Source organism: Vicia villosa, linkage group LG1 (assembly GCF_029867415.1).
Source record: "Vicia villosa cultivar HV-30 ecotype Madison, WI linkage group LG1, Vvil1.0, whole genome shotgun sequence".
Taxonomy (NCBI): domain Eukaryota; kingdom Viridiplantae; phylum Streptophyta; class Magnoliopsida; order Fabales; family Fabaceae; genus Vicia; species Vicia villosa.
In genome coordinates, this window is record NC_081180.1 from 74,374,750 (window position 1) to 74,395,940 (window position 21,191).

General features: G+C 33.4%; 1 protein-coding gene across 1 annotated transcript; it reads left to right on the forward strand.

Annotated features, from left to right (window-relative positions):
- Positions 1–16,526: 16,526 nt before the first annotated feature.
- On the forward strand, positions 16,527–21,086 carry LOC131642327 (diphosphomevalonate decarboxylase MVD2, peroxisomal). Its single transcript, XM_058912595.1, has 10 exons — positions 16,527–16,918; positions 17,241–17,439; positions 18,482–18,545; positions 18,654–18,717; positions 18,808–18,888; positions 19,636–19,722; positions 19,891–20,048; positions 20,157–20,205; positions 20,351–20,472; positions 20,571–21,086. The coding sequence occupies exons 1-10, from the start codon at positions 16,709–16,711 to the stop codon at positions 20,791–20,793; spliced, it is 1,257 nt and encodes a 418-aa protein (XP_058768578.1). The 5' UTR covers positions 16,527–16,708; the 3' UTR covers positions 20,794–21,086.
- The last annotated feature ends 105 nt before the right edge of the window (positions 21,087–21,191 follow it).

Below are 21,191 nucleotides of genomic sequence, written 5' to 3' on the forward strand. Positions count from 1 at the left end.
CTTGATTATGTGATCTCAATTTGCAATTAATAAAATAAGATTTAAACGAATAAAAGCTTTAAGATTGAATAACAATGGTGAATGAATATGTTGAGTTCTAGGGTTCATCAACCTCATCATATACAATAATAAATTAATCCACATGTGAACATTATTTAAGTTATTATCTTCATTCATCCTCAAAACTGATATTATGTCTAATGATCAATCTAGAACCACCTCTACCGACTACCGGTATGATATTCAATCTCTCAGAATAACTATAAAGATAAAGAAAATGAATAACGATGATTTATGAAAACTTCTTCAAAACCATAAAGAACTTCTGTCAAGTAATTACTAACAACCTATGTTTCATGCACACACTAGGAGTTTGAGTTTGAAAATTCATACCTGACATGTCACTTATTGAAAAAGAAAGTGAAAACTTAATTTTTTTTTCAAAAAAGTTCACTCACTACCACTTTCATGCATGTTGCTCCATTGTTGGTACTTTGCTTGTGATTTACATTCTGCTGTGGAACTTACTCATTCTAAATTGGGGAAAATAAAAATAAAAAGTAAACTCAACAAATATCATCATATCAAACATAATAGCTTACTATCCTCCTCTAGTTGTCCCTGGAACTTATCTGGTCGTGCGCCTGCCACCCCCCCAAAAGAAGAGGGTTGGGCTCCGGCCAACCACAATCCACAAGGCAACTGAGGGCGGTTTAGAAAAAAAATCTGATTTCGCATCACCGCGGCGCGCGCGGGTGTTCCGCGACGCGCAAAAGCTTCTGCCAACATGTCGCGCCTCGGTAAGATGTCTCACGGCGCGGGGCTACATTTTTCTTAAGTTTCTGCTCCTGCTCAATCAAACTGGTCTGATGATACATGAAACTAGAAATAAAAACGAGAAAACAACAATAAAAACTTACTGCGTTGGGTTGCCTCCCAACAAGCGCTTTTTTTAACGTCGTTTAAGCTCGACGATCAGGTTCCTTATGTATTCAGAAGTTCAAGAATGCACACTTCCCGATCAAATTCTCCTCCAAGGTAAACTTTCAATCTTTCTCCATTGACCGTCCAACTTTCCTTGGTTTTACTATCTTCAATGACAATGGCTCCATATGGTTTTACTTCCTTGACCATGAAGGGTCCTGACCATTTAGATTTTAGTTTACTTGGGAAAAGTCTTAGCCTGGAATTGAACAGAAGCACTAGATTTCCGACCTTAAATTCCTTATTTTTGAGTTTCTTGTCATGGTATCTTTTCATATTTTCCTTGTACATTTTGTTGGACTCATATGCCAAGTACCTGAACTCTTCTAGCTCATGGATTTGTTCTTTCCTTTTCTTGAATGCCAAGCTGTCATCTCTGTTAAAGAAACGTAGAGCCCACAAAGCTTTGTGCTCTATTTCTACGGGTAAATGACATGCCTTACCATAAACCATTTGGAAAGGTGATGCATCAGTGGGTGCTTTATATGCGGTTATGTATGCCCAAAGAGAATCATCAATCCGAGCTGACCAATCTTTCCTAGATACCGACACTGTCTTTTCTAGTATATTCTTTATTGCTCTATTTGAGATCTCTGCCTGCCCATTAGTCTGAGGGTGGTAAGGTGAGGCAATCTTATGCTTGATGCCGCACTTTTCCAACACTTTCGCAACCTGTTCATTGACAAAATGGGATCCACCATCGCTGATAATTACTCTAGGCATGCCAAAACGGGTGAAGATATTACAGTTTAAAATTTTCAATACCATTTTGGCATCCGCTTTTGGAGTAGCGATAGCTTCAACCCACTTAGAAACATAATCCACAGCAACTAAAATGTATTCATTAGCAAATGAAGGAAGAAAAGGTCCCATAAAATCGATACCCCAACAATCAAAGACTTCAACTTCAATCATGGTTTGAAGTGGCATCTCGTCTCTCTTGCTTATCCCTCCAACTCTTTGGCATTTATCACAATTTATCGCATGGTGGTGAGCGTCTTTGAAAATAGTTGGCCAGCAAAAACCGGATTGGAGAACCTTTGTTGCGGTTCTCCATCCATTAAAATGCCCGCCACTTGGAGAATTGTGACAATGCCAGAGGATTTGTTGGGCTTCCTCTTCAGTAACACACCTTCTTAGTATGCCATCCTTACCTATCTTGAACAAGTATGGGTCGTCCCACACATAGTATTTAGCGTCGGATAACAACTTTTTCTTTTGATGCCAATCAAAGTCCTCTGGTACCATACCGGTTGCTTTATGATTTGCAAGATCGGCGAACCATGGTCTTAATTGTATTTGAAAAAGTTGTTCATCCGGGAATTCATCATTTATTTCTGCTTCTTGGTGAGTGACATTTACATTGACCAAGCGGGATAAATGATCTGCTACTACATTTCCTGAACCTTTTTTATCCCGGATTTCTAAATCAAATTCTTGTAAAAGAAGAACTCATCGAATGAGCCTTTATTTTGAATCCGGTTTAGTTAGCAGATATTTAATAGCTGCATGGTCCGTGTAAATCACCACCTTTGTTCCAATGAGATAGGATCTAAATTTTTCAAGGGTATAGCTAGCAATTCTTTTTCAGTAGTGGCGTAATTGACTTGGGCGTCATTCAAAACTTTGCTTGCATAGTGTATGACATGAATTTTTTTTCCTTTCTTTGGCCTAATACCGAACCTATGGCATAATCGCTAGCATCGCACATAAGTTCAAAATGTTGTTTCCAATCAGGTGCTACGATCACATGTGCGGTTACAAGCCCCTCTTTTAACTCATTAAAAGCTTAGATACATGATTCATCGAAAGTAAAGTACGTACCTTTGTTGAGTAAATTACTCAATGGTTTGGCAATCTTTGAGAAATCCTTTACGAACCTTCGATATAATCTCGCATGCCCCAAAAAGCTTCTTACTCCTTTTATGTTTACAGGAGGTGGAAGTTTTGAGATTACCTCTACCTTGGCTTTGTCCACTTCAAGCCCTCTTGAAGAAACTTTATGTCCTAGTACAATACCTTCAGTTACCATGAAGTGGCATTTCTCCCAATTCAGAATTAAGTTGGTCTCAATACATCTTCCTAGAGCCTCATCTAAATTAGCCAGACATATATCGAAGGATTTTCCAAAGACCGAAAAATATCCATGAATATTTCAATACTTTTTTCTATGAGGTCGGAGAAGATTGCTTGCATACACCGTTGAAAGGTAGCTGGTGCATTACATAACCCAAAAGGCATTCTTCGGTATGCAAAAATCCCAAAAGGGCATGTGAAAGCTGTCTTCTCATGGTCTTCTGGGTTGACCACAATCTGATTGTATCCGGAGTATCCATCTAGGAAACAGTAATAGTTTTGTCCAGATAGCCTTTCAAGCATTTGATCCATGAAAGGTAGAGGGAAATGATCTTTTCTCGTGGCTTTATTAAGTCTTCGATAATCGATGCACATTCTCAACCCAGTGACAGTTCTGGTTGGTATTAGTTCATTCTTCTCATTACTGATGACAGTCATTCCCCCTTTCTTCGGCACGACCTGTACTGGACTCACCCATGCGCTGTTTGAAATTGGGTAAATCATTCCTGCTTCCAAGAGTTTGACTACCTCTTTTCTTACCACTTATTTCATTGTTGGATTTAGTCTCCTTTGCGGTTGAGCTACCGGCTTGAATTCTTCTTCTAACATGATTTTGTGCATGCAATATGCTGGACTTATACCTTTTAAATCGGCCAAAACCCATCCAATTGCAGCTTTGTTCTTTTGTAGAACTTGAAGTAGTTTTTCTTCTTCCTGTGGATTCAACTTTGAACTAATAACTACTGGTTTCTTTCCCTCCTTATCTAAAAAAACATATTTCAGATGAGTTGGGAGTAGCTTTAATTCCATTTTGGTTTCCTTCACCTCTTTTGGTGGGTCTAATTTTTCCACTTTCCCATCCTTGTCATTCATGCTTCCTCCCTTTTCTAGTTCCTTCACAAACCCTTCAATTTCCCGTTCTTCCTCTTGAGTCAGCACATTAAACGAATCAACAAGGGATTTTTCTAACGGATTAGAGAGATGTATCTCACTGGCCACGTCTATTGCTATTTCTTCGGTGACATCAAGCCGGAAGCAGTCGCTTTTATCCTTAGGTTGTTTCATGGCTTCGAAGAGATTAAAGCATACATATTCGTCCTGGACTCTTAGTTTCATGATACCATCATCGATATCTATTATCATCCGGGCTATTTTCATGAATGGTCTTCCAAGAATGATAGGTGACTCTTTATCTTCTTCCATATCAATCACAACAAAATCTACCGGAAATAAGAATTTGTCTACCTTTACTAACATGTCTTGAGCAACTCCATAAGGAAGAGTGGTGGATTTATTTGCTAGTTGCAAGGTCATTTTAGTTGACTTCATCTCAATATTTCCCAATCTCTTCACTATTGATAGAGGAATTAAATTGATGCTTGATCCTAGATCTATCAATCCATTACCAACATGCTAGTTACCAATCGTGACTGGGAGCGTGACTCGTCCCGGATCTCTTGCTTTTTGGGGGAGACGAGAGACCACAGCATTACACTGAGCATCAAGTATAACTACTTCTTCTTCTGGTCTCTTCTTCTTTGTCAAGATATCCTTCATAAACTTCGCATATTTTGGCATTTGATCAATGGCTTCGGAGAATGGAATGTTGATTTGTAATTGCTTAAAAATTTCCATAAACCTTGCATACTGCCTAGCATGATCCTTTTTTGATGGTGCATGTGGATATGGGAGATGTTGACTAGGAATGGTACTGTTGGCTGTTTTGTTATGGGCGCACCGCGACTGTGTATTCGCGCACCGCGGCTCTTCGTTTTTTTGCAGGCTCTTTATTCATGTCACTCACTATGACTTCATTTTCCTCATCTTCCGCAGCACGATTATTGTCCTCTTTCTCGGTATCATTAATTTCAACTTCTTTCTCACCGCCTTTCTGACCAGTTCTAGTCACCACTGCTTTACAGTGCTCTTTCGGATTCTCTTGAGTGTTGGCTGAGAACGTCGCATTTGACTGATTAGCTGCAATTTGTTTAGCCAGTTGCCCTACTTGAGTTTCCAAATTCTTAATTGCTGCTTCCTGATTTTTCTTAGTAGGTGTAAGACCGTTGTGGAACATGTGAATGTGATCGACTTCCGCAAATCCGTGCCCCTTACACTTTCTCAACATGGCTTTAAATCTTTCCCAAGCTTCATTAAGTGATTCATTACTACCTTGAGAGAATAGCGCAATTGCTGTTTTAGCGTCAAAGAATCGGTTTTGAGAGTAAAACCGTTCCAAGAATTTTTCTTCCAAAGTATTCCAATCAGTCATAACTGTTTCAGGTTGATCGAGATACCAGTCCTTAGCCTTTGATAGTAAGGAATGGGGGAGCAACCTTTTGAATAAATTTTCTTCCTCTGCTTGAGCTACACCTGTTGTACCTGCTAGCTCGTAGAATCGAGTCAGATGAGTATATGGATCTTCATGGTCCAATCCGGTGAAAGGACTTGCATAGATGAGTTGTAGAATACCGGTCTTCAATTCAGATGTCCGCCCGTTGGCGGCAGTTCTTGCGAATTGAGGATTGAGACGCGGACTATTTGCACAAGGAGCTGTGGCGACCATGTTAACAATAGTTGGTTGTATGATGGCTTCTTGCTCTTCTTCAAACAGTTCTTGGAAATAGAATCCTTCGGACGACTCGTCAATTGTTTCTAGAGGTTGTGACGAAGTCGCAGTTGCGTTGTCTCTTGCCTTTGCTATGCTTGCTCTTTTTCGTGTTTTGTTATTCAATCTCCTAGCGGTCCTTTCGATCTCAGGATCAAAAAGAAGTTGATCGCTGGAAACTTTGCTACGCATACACTAAACCTGCAAAACTAACAAACACGTGAAACAACCAGATTAATGGAAATAACTCAAAATAAAAACTATTGCAATGCGTGCAATATTGACACAGTCCCCGACAACGGCGCCAATTTGTTGAAAGTATTTTAGGGTAAATATTTTCTAATATATCGTATCCACAGAGACTGAGTAATATTGCTGCCGTTCTATAGTTACTTTATAATGAGTCATGAAAAGTATTGGTTTGATTATGTTATCTCAATTTGCAATTAATAAAATAAGATTTAAACGAATAAAAGCTTTAAGATTGAAAACAATGGTGAATGAATATGTTGAGTTCTAGGGTTCATCAACCTAATCATATACAATAATCAATTAATCCACATGTGAACATTATTTAAGTCATTATCTTCATTCATCCTCAAAACTGATATTATGTCTAATGATCAATCTAGAACCACCTCTACCGGTATGATATTCGATCTCTCAGAATAACTATAAAGATAAAGGGAATGAATAACGATGATTTATGAAAACTTCTTCAAAACCTCATATCTGAGTATTAATCAACAAGTCAATGTAAGAACCTAGGGCGAAAGTATAAACCCTATCTCTCGATTGATAGTTCAACAATGATATAAAATAAAAGCAAGGTTTTTCATTGATAATAAAGCTTAAACAATTGTTCACAGGAATTAATCAAAGTAATTGCATCTTCATAGGTTAACTACTACCTTGAACTCAACACAATGGGGTTTAGCTCTCCATAGTCATGAAGAGCACACAAGGTTTCATGGAAGGATTCATCTTCATCAAGGGAATGTCTTCAATTGATGTTGAATTCTCCGTCGAAAGTTGTTGTTTGCTCTGGAATAGGATTGCTCTCTAAAATCCGTTCACCAAAGATCCCTCTCTTATGAGGATTAGGGCTTCTATTTATAATAATTTGTCCTTGTAACGCAGCTGTCGCGGCTCGGCACGTAATGGCGCGGCGCGAACCCAGGTCAGAGGGTTTGGTGCGTCTCGCCCATGATTGGCGCGGCTCGGCCTTTGCTTTATCCCACTTCTTTGTGATTTCTCTTCTTCAGAGCTTCTACGCTTGCGTGTTTCTTCATCTTTGCTTCTTAACTTCAATATCTGCATAAATAACACCCAAACTGACGCAAGTTGTTCTACAATTAGCATCGAACCACTAAAGTTCAATTCCAACTATAAAATCCTTAAAAAGCACAAGATATGTTCACTTCTAGCTCAAAAGGTAGTTACTTTGACAAATGAAAATACTACTAATTCACTCCTAACATTGTCACCCAAGATTTCCAATCGATTCACCATCTCACGCTACTCCTTTGCAAGAACCTCCTGTTATTCAAAGCTTTCACTTAATCGAATCCGAATTGCAAAAATCTTGTAAAAACCCCCTAAATCAACACCATAATATTAGAGGATAAACCCTCACAGTTTTTCCAATGAATCCCCAAAGATTCTCAACCTAATTTATCCAGTACACAAACCTAAATTGGACGTTGTCAAACCGAATATAGATGACACCTAAACAAAAAATGATTATGTGTAGTTTGTTTGTGTGTATACATAAATTATGGGGTTGAAGATAAAGAGCAATCTTTGTATGTGTTTATAGTTTCATTGCCTTGAAATGATTCATGTATGAGGTATTTATATGTGTGCAAGTTGAAGACAAAAGGAAAACCAGAGGTTTAGAAAAGTGCAAAATTTCAAAAGCTTTTATACACATGTTGACACGTGAACATCATGTGTCGACTCATAGTAGTAAATTTACTGCTATGTGTCGACCTGAAGAGTCCCATGAGTCGACACATGGAAATAAAAGTTATAGGCTTTAAAAAGCAAGTACATGAGTCGACACATAAGTCGTATGTGTCGACTCATGCAAACAAAGCCTATAGGATTTAATAATGATCTACACGTGTCGACTTATAACATGTATGTGTAGACACATAAGCCTGTTTTTCACATCAAACATGATTTTTGATGCATGTTCTAAATGCATTCTTAGTTCCCTAGTACTAAAATGCACATAAAACATGATTTTTGATGCATTAAACCTTTTCTAAACGCATTCTAAGTTCCATAGTACTAAGATGCACATTAAGACTATGATGATACCGTTCAATATACAGAAACACTAAAATATCATAGTTTTGACATCATACAAAATATCTAATAGGAAGATGCACTTACATACTCTCCCCTTTTTGATGAAGGAAAAATTAGCGACGATGCATTTCATGTCTTCATGAAGGCTCCCCCTGAGTATATGCATCCACAACTTGGTCTTGCATATGCTTCTTCCTCTTTGACAACATCAAAAAGAGACAAAGCAAGCCATGAGAAGTATCATATATCACATAAAAACCAATATATCACACAAAAACCAATATATCACATAAAAGTGTTTGCAAAGAAAGAACAAGCACTCACATACATAAAATGATGCAAAATTTAAATGCTTAAACATAAATAAGAAGAAAATTCAAACATTGTAATATTCTTTTCACAAATCACCCCAATAACAAATACAATAGCATGAAAGATGATAGATACAATGAAATAAGAAACTCTTGAGTTGCTTAAAAAATGTCACATTTATGTAACACTTCATAGTGATGCTCCCGATGTTGCACACGCATGTGCCTAGCTTGGTGAAAATAGAAGATACCAATCATCTCTAAAACCACCAAAACAAATATGCTTTCATAAAATGTGACATGACTTGATCTAGAATTCTATTTACACTATAACATGCTTAAACTAATTCATGCAAGAATTGATAGATAGTAACTTTGCATATATCATGCAAGGAATAATGATAAATACCATGTTCAACCATTAATAGCATCAAAGATATCTAAAATATGCAGAATTTATGTCATGAAAAACATATGATGATGAAATACAAATATGATTAAAACATGAAGTCATTATAAGCATATGGATTGAAAACACTCATAGGTTAATCAACAAAAATTTTGGAAGCGAACATTCATGGGATTGCATCATGCATCAATTTTATCACATGAGCATACGGTCAAATTTTAAGAGACATAGATAAGCAACACAAGATATAAGGACTTACGAACAAAGAGTTAAGTGAAACAATATTACCTCATAGGATGAGAAACGAAGAATGCACTCACATGAACTTTGTACCTTTTGACGTCAACGTCCTTACCATTTTCATCTTTGTCCAAGTTTCCATTTGTGGGCATTTAAGGGTCAATCGAGTTTGCATCTACCATTTCAAAGCATTTAAGCAACTCTTGACAATACTTGGTTTGACATATAAATGTCCCTTCTTTGAGATGTTTGATTTGAAGTTCGAGAAGTAATTTAACTCTCTCATTAAATTTATTTTAAACACTCCCTTCATTAACGCTTAAAGCGTGTAGTTGCGTCTTTGGTGAATATTTACATTTTATTTCAATTGTAAAGGGTATCTAAAAAAAATAAAATTGATGTAATTATATTTTATTTATAGAAACTTTTATTTTTTTAACTTAAATTCAAAAATAAAAAATATTTTAATAACTAATTACAAAAAAAATCATAGTTACCAAATCAGTAAAAATTGATGTGGCAATCTCACATATTTCTTCAAATTCATATTAATAATATTATTACATTTGATATAATTATATTTTCTATATAAAACTCTTCATTCTTTTAATAAATATTAATAATAATGATAATAACACTGTTTTTATTCAAATTTCAATTATAAATTAATATAACTCATAAAAATATTTATATTCTATTTCAATTATAAAGGGTATTTAAAAAATAAAATTTATATAATTATATTTTTTGTACAGAACTCTTCAATTTTTCTAACCTTAATTTTAAAAATAAAAAATATTTTAATAACTAATTACGATAAAAGTCATAGTTACCAAATCAATAATGAACCTAAATAAATACTTTTTAATATTTGTAGTATGGCTAACATCATTTTAGATGATTTTATCAATTATAATGCATTATTCTTTTATATATACAATATTCATCAATTAAAATAATATTATTTTATAATGTTATTTTTTAATTATTTCAAAGGAATTTTATAACTTTATATAAGTCTTTCAAATCAGATTTATTTCTTCACCTCTTCCATTCATAATTCAAGCATTGTTCAAGCACTTTTATTTGAAATTTTTTTCTATATAATTTCAATTTTCATATCATTATCAAAAGTTTTTTTAGCAATCTATTGGTGTTATACTTGAACTGTCCATTAGAAGAGAAGACCAAGTTTCTATACAGAAATTGGTATAACTACTCATCGCAAAAACTTCATCTTATCCAAATCATTGTATTTGTTACAAAAACCTATGTATCAAGGATTGTTTGATACTTGGAGGATTCTATAAGAAGGCCAATTGTATCATTTTATATTAGTCTTTACTTATTTTTCAGGATTTTTGGAAATAAGTATGTAAAGATCAAAATGGGATTGTCCTTATTGATTGGTTTAGGAGTTCAAAATAGATAGCAAAATCTCTTACTGCATAAAGGGGTTGGAGTATTCATGAATTGAGAGGGGAACCATGATACATCCTTATGTACTTTATTTTATACTGTACTTTATTGTTTTCATATACACCTTCAAATCAAAAAAATAAAGTAACATACCACTAGCACCCATTTCACCTCTCTTAGGTGCATTTAAACTTACATCTCAACCATGGGCCACCTCTATTCTTACTCCGCACCACCCATGAATACTGCATGCACCCCCACTGCTTGTTTCTATTTCACTAAATTTTGGGCTTCAAGCCCACTTGATTTTTTTCTTCTTGCTAAACACCTTTCTTTTATTTTGTTTTTTGTATTTATTTTTTTCTCCTTATTAAATTTATAGTTTGATTAAATAATTAATATTGATAGAATAAATATGTGAGAAGTTAGCAAGCCCTTTGATCATTAATTTTCATCAAGAAAATCAATTATTTTAAATAAAAATCATGTTTATTCTTAAACAATAATCTAACTATTTTCTAATTCAAGTAAAAATATATTTTTTAATTAAAATCAAAAATCAAAATATCTTTAACAACTTGATCAACATTAAGTTCATTTTCGTGCTTAATCAAAAATGATTTGACAATTCGAAAATTAAAATAATTTTTTTCTTTGATCAACATCAAGTTTTCTTTCCCGCTTAATCAAAACACATCAAAATGTTTTTCTCAAGAAAATCGGATGACAAGGAAATGGGTGGATGAACATCCACTTGCTCCTCAAATAAATGGTCGGTTGACGTACGCCATATTGATTAAATATTCGTCTTCCGAATAAAACACATTAATCAATCATGGACGAAAAAGGTCTGGGTGGATGAACATCCACTTGTTCCTCGAATAAACGGTTGGTTGCCGTATGCCATATTGTTCGAATATTCGTCTTCCACCAACAAATTTCAAAATTCCGAAATCAGATGAAAAGGGAGTGGGTGGATGGACATCCACACGCTCCTCGAATAAATGGATGATTGGTGCACACCATATTGATCGAATACTCGTCGTCCATCTAAAAACAATCTCAACCAATCAAATCTATCTTTTCTCGCCCAAGCGCGACGAAAACCTTTTCATAAACGAATAATGTTTTATTCATTCTAACACGATACAAACAAATACTTATAAGCCTTCCATGCGTGAGCATACAAGCAATTTTTAACCGCTAAAATGCAACTTAAACATCATTCACTAAAATTAACCAAAAAACATCATTTGCTACTAAGAACTACGTAGCTAGAGATGTCAATATGGGCTACCCGGCCCTAAACGGGCCGGCCCTAGAGGGCCCTGGGCTTTTTAGGGCTGGGCCAAAAAGGCCCTGTATAATATGGACTCGAGATTTACTACCCGAGCCCGACCCTAGATGGGCTTCGGGCTACCCGCCCCTAAATGAGCTTTTTTATTTAAAAAAATTAAAATAAAAACTCCATGATATTTATTATAAATAAAATTAAAAATTATGTTATTTTAAACATAATACATTTTTAAGTACTATATTATCTCTTATAAATACTATAATGTGTTTCTAAATACAATATATGTTTAAATTGTATAAAATAATACTTGAATATTTATTATAAAAGAAAAACTAATATAATACGATGAAAAAATGTTGATTATATTAATGTATAATATTTAAAAGAGAAATATTGAATAAAATAGAGATAAAATTTAGTGAAGTAAGAAAAATCAATATGCTATTTTGGAGTAAGATAATATAAATATTAATATATATTTTTAAAATTTATAATTATGCGGGCCTGATGGGCTACCCACGACTCATATGGGCTAGCCCTAATGGGTAGCGGGCTTTTCAGTCCTGGGCTATAAAGGCCCTGAAAAATATGGGCTTCAATTTTAAGGCCCAAACCCTATGATTTTTCGGGCCCGGCGGGCCGGCCCATATGGGCTAGCCCATTTTGACAGCTCTATACGTAGCTTTAAATTTGTCATCACACCTGAGAATACGTAGAAGCAAAACTCATAATCTTGTCAAGCACCCTAATAAAAAATCTATTTTTAGTCCCTTACGATCATTAATATAAATATTCCGCATAATAATTAGAATAAAACAAATACCTTAAGCTAACTTTCATATTCACAAAATTAGCTAAACGGTTCATGTTAAGTACAATAGATGTGAGGGGTGGTAATACATTCTCCTCGCATAATCGACTATCGAACCTGAATTTAGTTAGGATGACTATATTTTTGTTCTTTTAGGATTTTTTTTATTGACGTTTCCCTTTTAAAAATAAATTTAATGAGAGACAACAATTCTTGGGTTGTCTAGTCTTATAATCAATTTTTACATCAAATAGAGCATAGAAAAATTAATACGTAAAATTCTTAATTTTAGTAAGTCAAACATGCTTCTTAAATTACAAATTATTTAGAGTAGTTTATTAGATGAAAGCTATAAATTCATTAAAAACAGGGCCGATCCAATCAACGCTGAAGCCCTGTTCTAATTTTAAAAATGAGTTTAAATTTAAAATATAAATATAATTATAATAATTAAAAAAGACACATAAAAAATACAATTATGTATTAATCAATAATATATTTAATTATAATTATTTTGAGCTTTTGATTTATCTCAATTTTTTATATATATTGAATTTTTATTATAATATTTTTTTGATTTATTAGAGTTTTATGATAACATTTTATTTATTTCAATTAATATTTAAGAAAAAAATTGAACATTTTAAAAATTTGGGGCCCTGTATTGTAGCACTTCCTCCACATGCACAGGACCCATCCTGTTTAAAAATATAGTTTGAGACAAATCTATTTTTGTTGTGATTAAAGCTTAGTTTAGATAAAAGCACTATAATTAGAAGCCATAAAATACAAATTTATAAATTACCAATCTATTTTTGTTGTGATAAAAGCTATAAATTACAAATTATTCAGAGTAGTTTAGATAAAAGCAGTATTATATTCACGCGAGTGGTTTTCATCCTATTTATATTAGTCTAATCCAAGTCTCCAATGACCAACTGTGGGTCTAAAATGACTTGTTTATTTATTAGAAAATAATGCAGCTGTACCACGAGCATCACCTTTTTCATTCTATTTATTTTCTAGTACTGTTTAATTTACTTGTGCCGCTAGCCCTCGTGTAGCACGAGCAAGCAGCTATGATAAAAAATTCAATCTCATGTCCCCAACCTATGCATGATTTTTCAAAACTAATTAATTTGTGCAACATTGAAAGATCGTGTTGTTAGTTCCACTTTATAATAAATTGCAATTCAATATAATGAATAAATAAATTAGAAATGTATATTTGCATAATTCATAATTTAATTTAATTTGAAAATATATCGAATTCAAACAAGAAAATCAGAGGTTGGATTACAAACGAAAACAACACAAATTACAAAATTACATGATATGATATTCAATATTAGTGTAAGAGTTAGTACCCCACAAATTTATAGTTGGATCAATACGATTTTTATGAGTCAAAATGTAATATTCTTTTCTCCTTTGAGTAACCAATGTCATGGTCATGTTAAGAATCAAATGTGAGAAAGAAGTCTCATATTGGTTAGAAAAGGGAAGAATAAACACTTTATAAGTGAGAGAACACACACACCTATCACCTTAAAGTTTTAGGTAGACATGTGGTGTGTCTCTCACAAAATGTGTCTCAAATATAAAGTGCTCCTTCGTTGACCCCTCGATTGTTGACTCTAACAGATCAGATTCACATCCAACAACTAGATTATTAACCTACAAAATAATGTTATCCAACATAGAGCTTCATATTGGCATATGTATGATGTATTTTCACCATTACCCATTGATCAAGATAATTTGTTACTTAGCCAACAATCCATACTCAACCCCATAACATATCTAACTCTTGACAGGTCTCTCTACCATACAAGCGCCTTAATGCAACCATCTTCTATCTTATATTTAACAACTAACACCCTATACCTTAATATGTCAGCATCTACATGCCTCTTCCTCCACTTTTATATTAAGGCAAAATTAAAGTCCCTTACCCTTTAAACCTCAATTTATCTACTTCTCCATTTGAACATACATTATCCCATTTAATCTAATGGATCTTACGAACATTCCCACAACCCTTCAAATTAAAGACTTAGTTAAGGATTCAATAAAAGAAATAATACATGCAAGAGTGAATAAGAAGATCAAAAATAAATTGACAGAGATGACAAAACACATTTAATGAAAACAAGTCAACCATCTAGGGACAAGTTCCTACTCTTCCAATTTGATATTTTTTTTAAATTTTCTCTATCATATGAATCTAGGCCGAACAACGGCGAGAGTTACCCCCAATGAAAATACCTAGGGAAAGAAACATTATTTGGCCAACTTAACACCATTAAAGCCTTTACCAACCACCAATGCAATACATTAGCGACAACCGACAAGCTCTTGTGAAAATTAACTTTTAAGTATAAAATAATTTCAAAGAGAAACAAGTTCGCTTTTAAAGATGTAATATTCTCTGAACTTTTGTCACACGAAATCAAGGTGTCATCAAAATATTACAGAGGTGGAATGGTGTACTCAAAGTTTGTACCAACATTATAAATTGTAAAAAAACCGACTTTAATATAAACATTTAACATAACATTCAAACTTTCTCCCACTATAAAGAACAAGAACAAGGATAGAGGGTCACCCTTCTGTAATCCTCTCTTCATCACAAATTCTTCAAATGTACTACCGTTAATGAGAACAAATGTCGTAGTTGATTGAACACACACTCTATAATCCATTTCTTACATATACTTAAGAATCCTATCTTTCCCATTACCGCAAATATCCTCATTAAACTTAGGGCCCATTTGTTTCTGTTTTTTTTAAAATGATTTTTATAGTGTTACATAATTTTGTGTAAAACAAATTTACAAAGAAACTTTTCATACAAGTTTCAAATGAAAATTTGATTTAGTTATTCTTAAAATGTTACTTTATATATTTCATCATTTTATTGAAACTTTTTTTGGATATCAAAATTAAAATAAAACACTTAATTTTTGAAGCTACTTCAAATAGTTTTTCATAAAAAATCATTTTGAGATATAAATTTTTGAAAAAATTACGGTTTCAATTATGTTTTGATCTTCAATAATATATGTTTATGTTATAGGATGTCAAAATTAGTTTTTCAATTTAGAAAAAACGGATATAAAAAAATTAGTAATTTTTTGAAAAACAGATTTATAAAATCTAATATTGAAAATACAAACAATAAATTCACTTTTTAAAGTTAATACAAATATATGTTGAAAGTAAGACATCTTTGGAAATTTTTTTATACATACACCAGACTAAAAAAATATGTTGAAAGTAAGACAGCCTTTGGGGGTTAGAGATTTTATGAATTAGGGCTATAAAAGAGCAATTAGTGTTTTTCACCAGCTTCTCATGAAATCCATTTAAAGACATGACCAAAACTCTTTAATGAAAACAAAACTAACTCCATATAAGTTTAGACTTTTATAACTATCACAATCCCACATTACATTTTTCACCCCTTTCTCTGAAACATACTCCCAAGTTAAAACAACTCACTACTTCTAGGAGTTTTGAAGTGAAAATTGTCTGCCATAAATCTCCTAAAATTAACTTACTTAAAGTCATTATTGTATTTGTTAAATACTATCTCTTTAAATTCAACATATTTAAGAATTATTTATTCATCGTATAAGTAAAATCATTTTAAATTAAAAAATTACAAAAAAAACATAATCGACATAACATATTATAAGGAGTAAAGAGTGCAAACAACAACTTACAAATAAAATATAATTTATCAACACGGTGAATAACAAACCTATATATGATATGCATGCTAATCAAATGATAAATGTTGAATAAGTAATAAAATCTCACATTGTGAAATAATAATCAATTAAAATTATATGAAATAATAAAAATTGTGATGATCTATAATAAAATTTTAATCTAGTAGGAGGAGGTCCGTGAAAGGAAACAAGAAAGGAAAGAGGTAGGCAATGCGTACTATCTAGTGAATCCAAAAAAAAAATGAATAAATAAATAAACGAAACAAACCAAAAGCATAAAATAATACCCTGCGAAATAAAAGGTTACCAATATAAATACCCTTCTTCCTTCTTCTTCCTTTACTTCATTATTATTATCACAACAACAAAAAATTAATCAAACTAATTAACATAATTAGATCAAGATCTATTCCCTTTTTTCCCACTCATTTCTTCACTTTTTTTTCTTCACTCGCATTTCGTCTTCTCATTGTGGAGTTTGAAATTTCATCGATTGATTGAAAATGGCGGGTGATTCTTGGGTACTGATGGTTACGGCTCAGACTCCGACCAACATTGCTGTCATCAAGTACTGGGGTAAGCGAGATGAAACCCTAATCTTACCTGTCAATGATAGTATCAGCGTTACTCTTGATCCCAATCACCTTTGCACAACCACCACCGTCTCTGTCAGTCCCTCCTTTCAACAGGATCGTATGTGGCTCAATGGAAAGGTTCATTTTCTTCTCATTTTACTCTTTAATTATTCTTTTTGAAATTCTTATTATTAATTTGCATTTTTATGTGCCTTTGTCATATATTCCGGATGAAATATAATTTGATAGTTTTTTAGTCTATAGGTTGATATGATTTGAGCGGAATGTAGAATTTGACTTGTTCCGTCGCAAAATCTTCATTCTGCTACATTCCGTTCCGCTCCATTCTGCTCCTTTCATTTTATAATATCCAACCATAGCATAAGATATAATTTTTTTTTTCATTCTTTTACTTTCTGTTTGTTTCATTGTTGGAATTTGGTTTTGCTGGTTAGTGTAGGAGATTTCTCTTTCTGGGGGAAGATTCCAGAGTTGTTTGAGGGAGATTCGTGCTCGGGCTTGTGATGTTGAGGATGATAAAAAGGGTGTTAAGATCAGTAAAGAGGATTGGAGCAAATTGCATGTACATATTGCTTCCTACAACAACTTCCCCACTGCCGCTGGATTGGCTTCATCAGCTGCGGGTTTCGCTTGTCTTGGTATGCCCTTTTATGTTGTTTTTTATAAAGAAAAAATCTTTCATTTTTTAGTTATCTATTACTATGACAACAAATTAGATTTCATTTGTGGTTAGTGGCCAGTACTTGAGCATTCTTCCACCAGTTCCCGAATTGCAAAACCCTTTGTACATTCAATATTATATAAATTGTCAGTTCATCATTTGTTTGAGCTTAAGGTAGGATGCAATGCACGGGTTAATCCACCAAATCTGTTTGTGATTGATCAATTGCTTTAGCTGGTTTAAGATCTAAATCTAACAGGTCATGGATTAGTTTCATAGTTGCATGAGACTAGAAATAGGTTCGTGGATCTAGGAATTGTTTGAAGTAGGCTCAATTCCATTATAGTGTATCAGCCAGACTGAGACAGAGAATGATAGCAAGAAAATTGGAGACAAGAGAACAATATTCAACTCTATTATCTCATCATCCGAAACTAAGAAAATTAGTTTCAACAATTTTCCGTATTAGTATTTTTGTTATTCTAAAACAAATATGGAAAGGACAGTGATGATTAAACTTTGATCAGGAAAAAAATCATTAGTAGTGGTGATAGATTTCCTGTTGATATTGGTCTCAGGTAATAATTGGCCTGAATTACATTGTTTACTAGCCATAATTGAGGGACTAAAGTATTGATTGTGTTATCAATAAGAAGTCTATGAAAGAAATATTGCTATAAAATAATTAATTACACGTTCAATATTCTACAATATAGAATATTTTTGCGGACAAACAGACTTAGTTGTTCAGTATTGCATGTTTAATGTCTTATGGTTTAGATTCATAGAGGACCTTATTCTTTATTCAATTATGTTTTGAAATATTGCTTCAAACTTTAAATCCACTAAGGTGTTATGCACAGACGTTGAATTTTATTTTTGATTCTGTCTAATGCAATTCAACATACGTTCCATGCTTTCTTAGTAACAATAGCATGTTTCTTGATTCTTATTAATTTTATATAAGGCTTTAGATTAGTCACCATATTCCTTAATGGCTTCTGTCTTCTGTTTTACAGTTTATGCTCTTGGGAAGCTAATGAATGTCAAAGAAGATGAAAGCCAGCTATCTGCTATTGCAAGGTCTTTCTTTTTTTTATGTCTTTAAATTTGCACGGTGTTATGGCTTGGTATGGATACTTGTATTTTGACAATATATTTATAAATTCCGGATATTGTCACTATATACAGGCAAGGATCAGGCAGTGCTTGTCGCAGCTTATTTGGGGGATTTGTCAAGTGGATAATGGGGAAAGTAAGTTTTGTTTCATATTTTATTTAATAGGGACATTATATCATCCAAAAATCTATCTGTAATTTATATTCTGTTGATATATTTATGTAGGAGAAGAATGGAAGTGATAGTCTTGCAGTTCAACTTGCTGATGAAAAGCATTGGGATGAACTTGTTATTGTGATTGCCGTGGTATGCCGTTTTTAGTCTTTATTTAATTGAATGTATTAATTTGCTGTTCGGTTTTGACTTTTAGTATATTTCAGTAAAAATGGTATGTCATGGTCATTTTTCAATGTAAAGCTATAGCTTTTCGTATCTAGTTTCCCATCTATTTCTCTCGAGCTCTTTTTTTAGTTGGTTTAATTTGGCTTGTTATTCTCATAGGCCAAGCTAACATTTGTTCTATAAGTCTTAACTTTTTCTCTCACTAAAAGTGCCTTGTCAGCACTGCATAATGTTTAACTGCTTCACTACCTTTTGGCTTCAAATCATATTAATTAATAATAGCTTACAATCTTTTCATATTCAAGTCACCTACATACATGTATTATCTCCTAATAATAATTATAAAAAAAATAATTTGGCATTATTGTGGTAAAAGTTCAGCATTTTTGTCCTTATTTGTTAAATGTTGAAGAAAAGGTTTGTCTCTCAATAACTATCATTTCCAATTTTCAAATTTTAACTTTATTGTAATTGCCACTTATCCATGTCTCTCACTTCCATCTTGCTACTTATGCCGCCTCAGACGATAAAAGGTTTATGCTTTAAGTTGTAGAATGCGCTGATGGTCAAATGACTGATGTGTTAGATTTTCCACATCAAATTTTTATTTTCCTAAGCAGTATCTTTTATCTTGTAAATGAGATGTTTCCATTTCATGTAAGCACTATTGGATTTACACTAAAATATTCCCATCTCATTATTTATTTATAGGTTAGCTCTCGGCAAAAGGAAACAAGCAGTACCTCAGGAATGCGTGAGACTGTTGAAACAAGTTTGCTTTTACAGCATAGAGCAAAGGTAGTACAAATGTTTCTCTCTCAAATAGTGTGAATTTAAATGTGGCTGTTAATTACAAATGTTTGAAAGTTGTGTGCTTTATGTGTCATTGTTATATAAACAACTATGCCATGGTAATTTAAGCTTATTAATTTTGTCCATGCCTTTTTCTCATTTGAACCATAATAGGAAGTAGTGCCAAAGAGGATACTGCAAATGGAAGAAGCCATTAAAAACCGTGATTTTGCATCTTTTTCACAACTCACCTGTACCGATAGCAACCAGTTTCATGCAGTCTGTCTGGATACGTCTCCCCCTATATTTTACATGAATGATACATCTCATAGGTAGGTTCTGATAATTGACAGTAATTTATGACTATTATGTTTGTTTTATAAGATCACAAGTGTGACACATTTCTGTCCTAATTTATCAACTATCCTATTTCACTTCAGGATAATCAGCATTGCTGAAAAGTGGAACCGTTCAGAAGAAGCTCCCCAGGTTTGAACTACTATTCTATTTAACTTCCTATGGTCTTTTATAATATCCGATTTCTTTTTCAAAATCTTCCTTACTAATTTCAAGTTCAAACATTAATATTTCTAGTCATGCTTCAAAACATACTAAGGCTTGTTTTGATGTGCAGGTAGCTTATACGTTTGATGCAGGGCCAAATGCGGTTCTAATCGCACGTAATAGGAAAGCTGCTACCCTTTTGATTCAGAGGCTTTTTTACTACTTCCCTCCAAATTCAGATGACCTCGACAGGTGCTTTTTAAGTTTCAGTAGTTTCATGCATTACTATTCTCAGATTTTTGTCAATCTCTCGAATTTCTTAGTTACCTGCAAAACTCTCCTCTCTCCAGTTACATTATCGGCGACAAGTCAATTGCAAAAGATGCTGGGATCAATGGAATACATGACATAGAAGCTTTGCCACCACCTCCAGAAATCAAAGATAATATTCCATCGCAAAAGTACAAGGGCGATGTCAGTTACTTTATATGCACCAGACCAGGAAAGGGACCGGTTTTGCTGACTGATGACAGTCAAGCTCTTCTCAACAGTGAAAGTGGACTTCCCAAATAAGTTTCATGGAAAATATTCCCATGGTTGATCTATTCTTCATCAGGCTTTTTATCTGGCCTGAGATATTTTTCTTAGAGGTCCCTTTCAAGGAAACCTGTGGTAACCATGGCATGATTATTTGTGATCATTCCAAGTTCGCAATTTGTGTTTTCCTTTTATATATCTGTAATTCTTATTTTCAAATCTAGTTAGTCTATTTTCTGAGAAAAATAAATCTTGTTCCTTTCCTGTATTGAATTAAGCCCTGTAATTTAATTCACCTGAGCTTGCAAGTTCAATTTGTCTGCTTTTTATGTGAACGATTTCTTTCCTCTTTCTTTTTTGTATTTTGATTAAGAGATCTCTTTACTTGCATCTTAGTTGGCTGAAAAAGATGCTCATTTTCCTAATGGAGTAGA

What these genes read in the sequence shown, in the direction of transcription:
- LOC131642327 (XM_058912595.1), top strand. Translation starts at nt 16,709, where the DNA reads ATGGCGGGTGATTCTTGGGTACTGATGGTTACGGCTCAGACTCCGACC. An exon ending in GTATGTGGCTCAATGGAAAG is followed by an intron (nt 16,919 to 17,240) that starts GTTCATTTTCTT and finishes TGGTTAGTGTAG; the next exon opens with GAGATTTCTCTTTCTGGGGG. An exon ending in TCAAGTGGATAATGGGGAAA is followed by an intron (nt 18,718 to 18,807) that starts GTAAGTTTTGTT and finishes ATATTTATGTAG; the next exon opens with GAGAAGAATGGAAGTGATAG.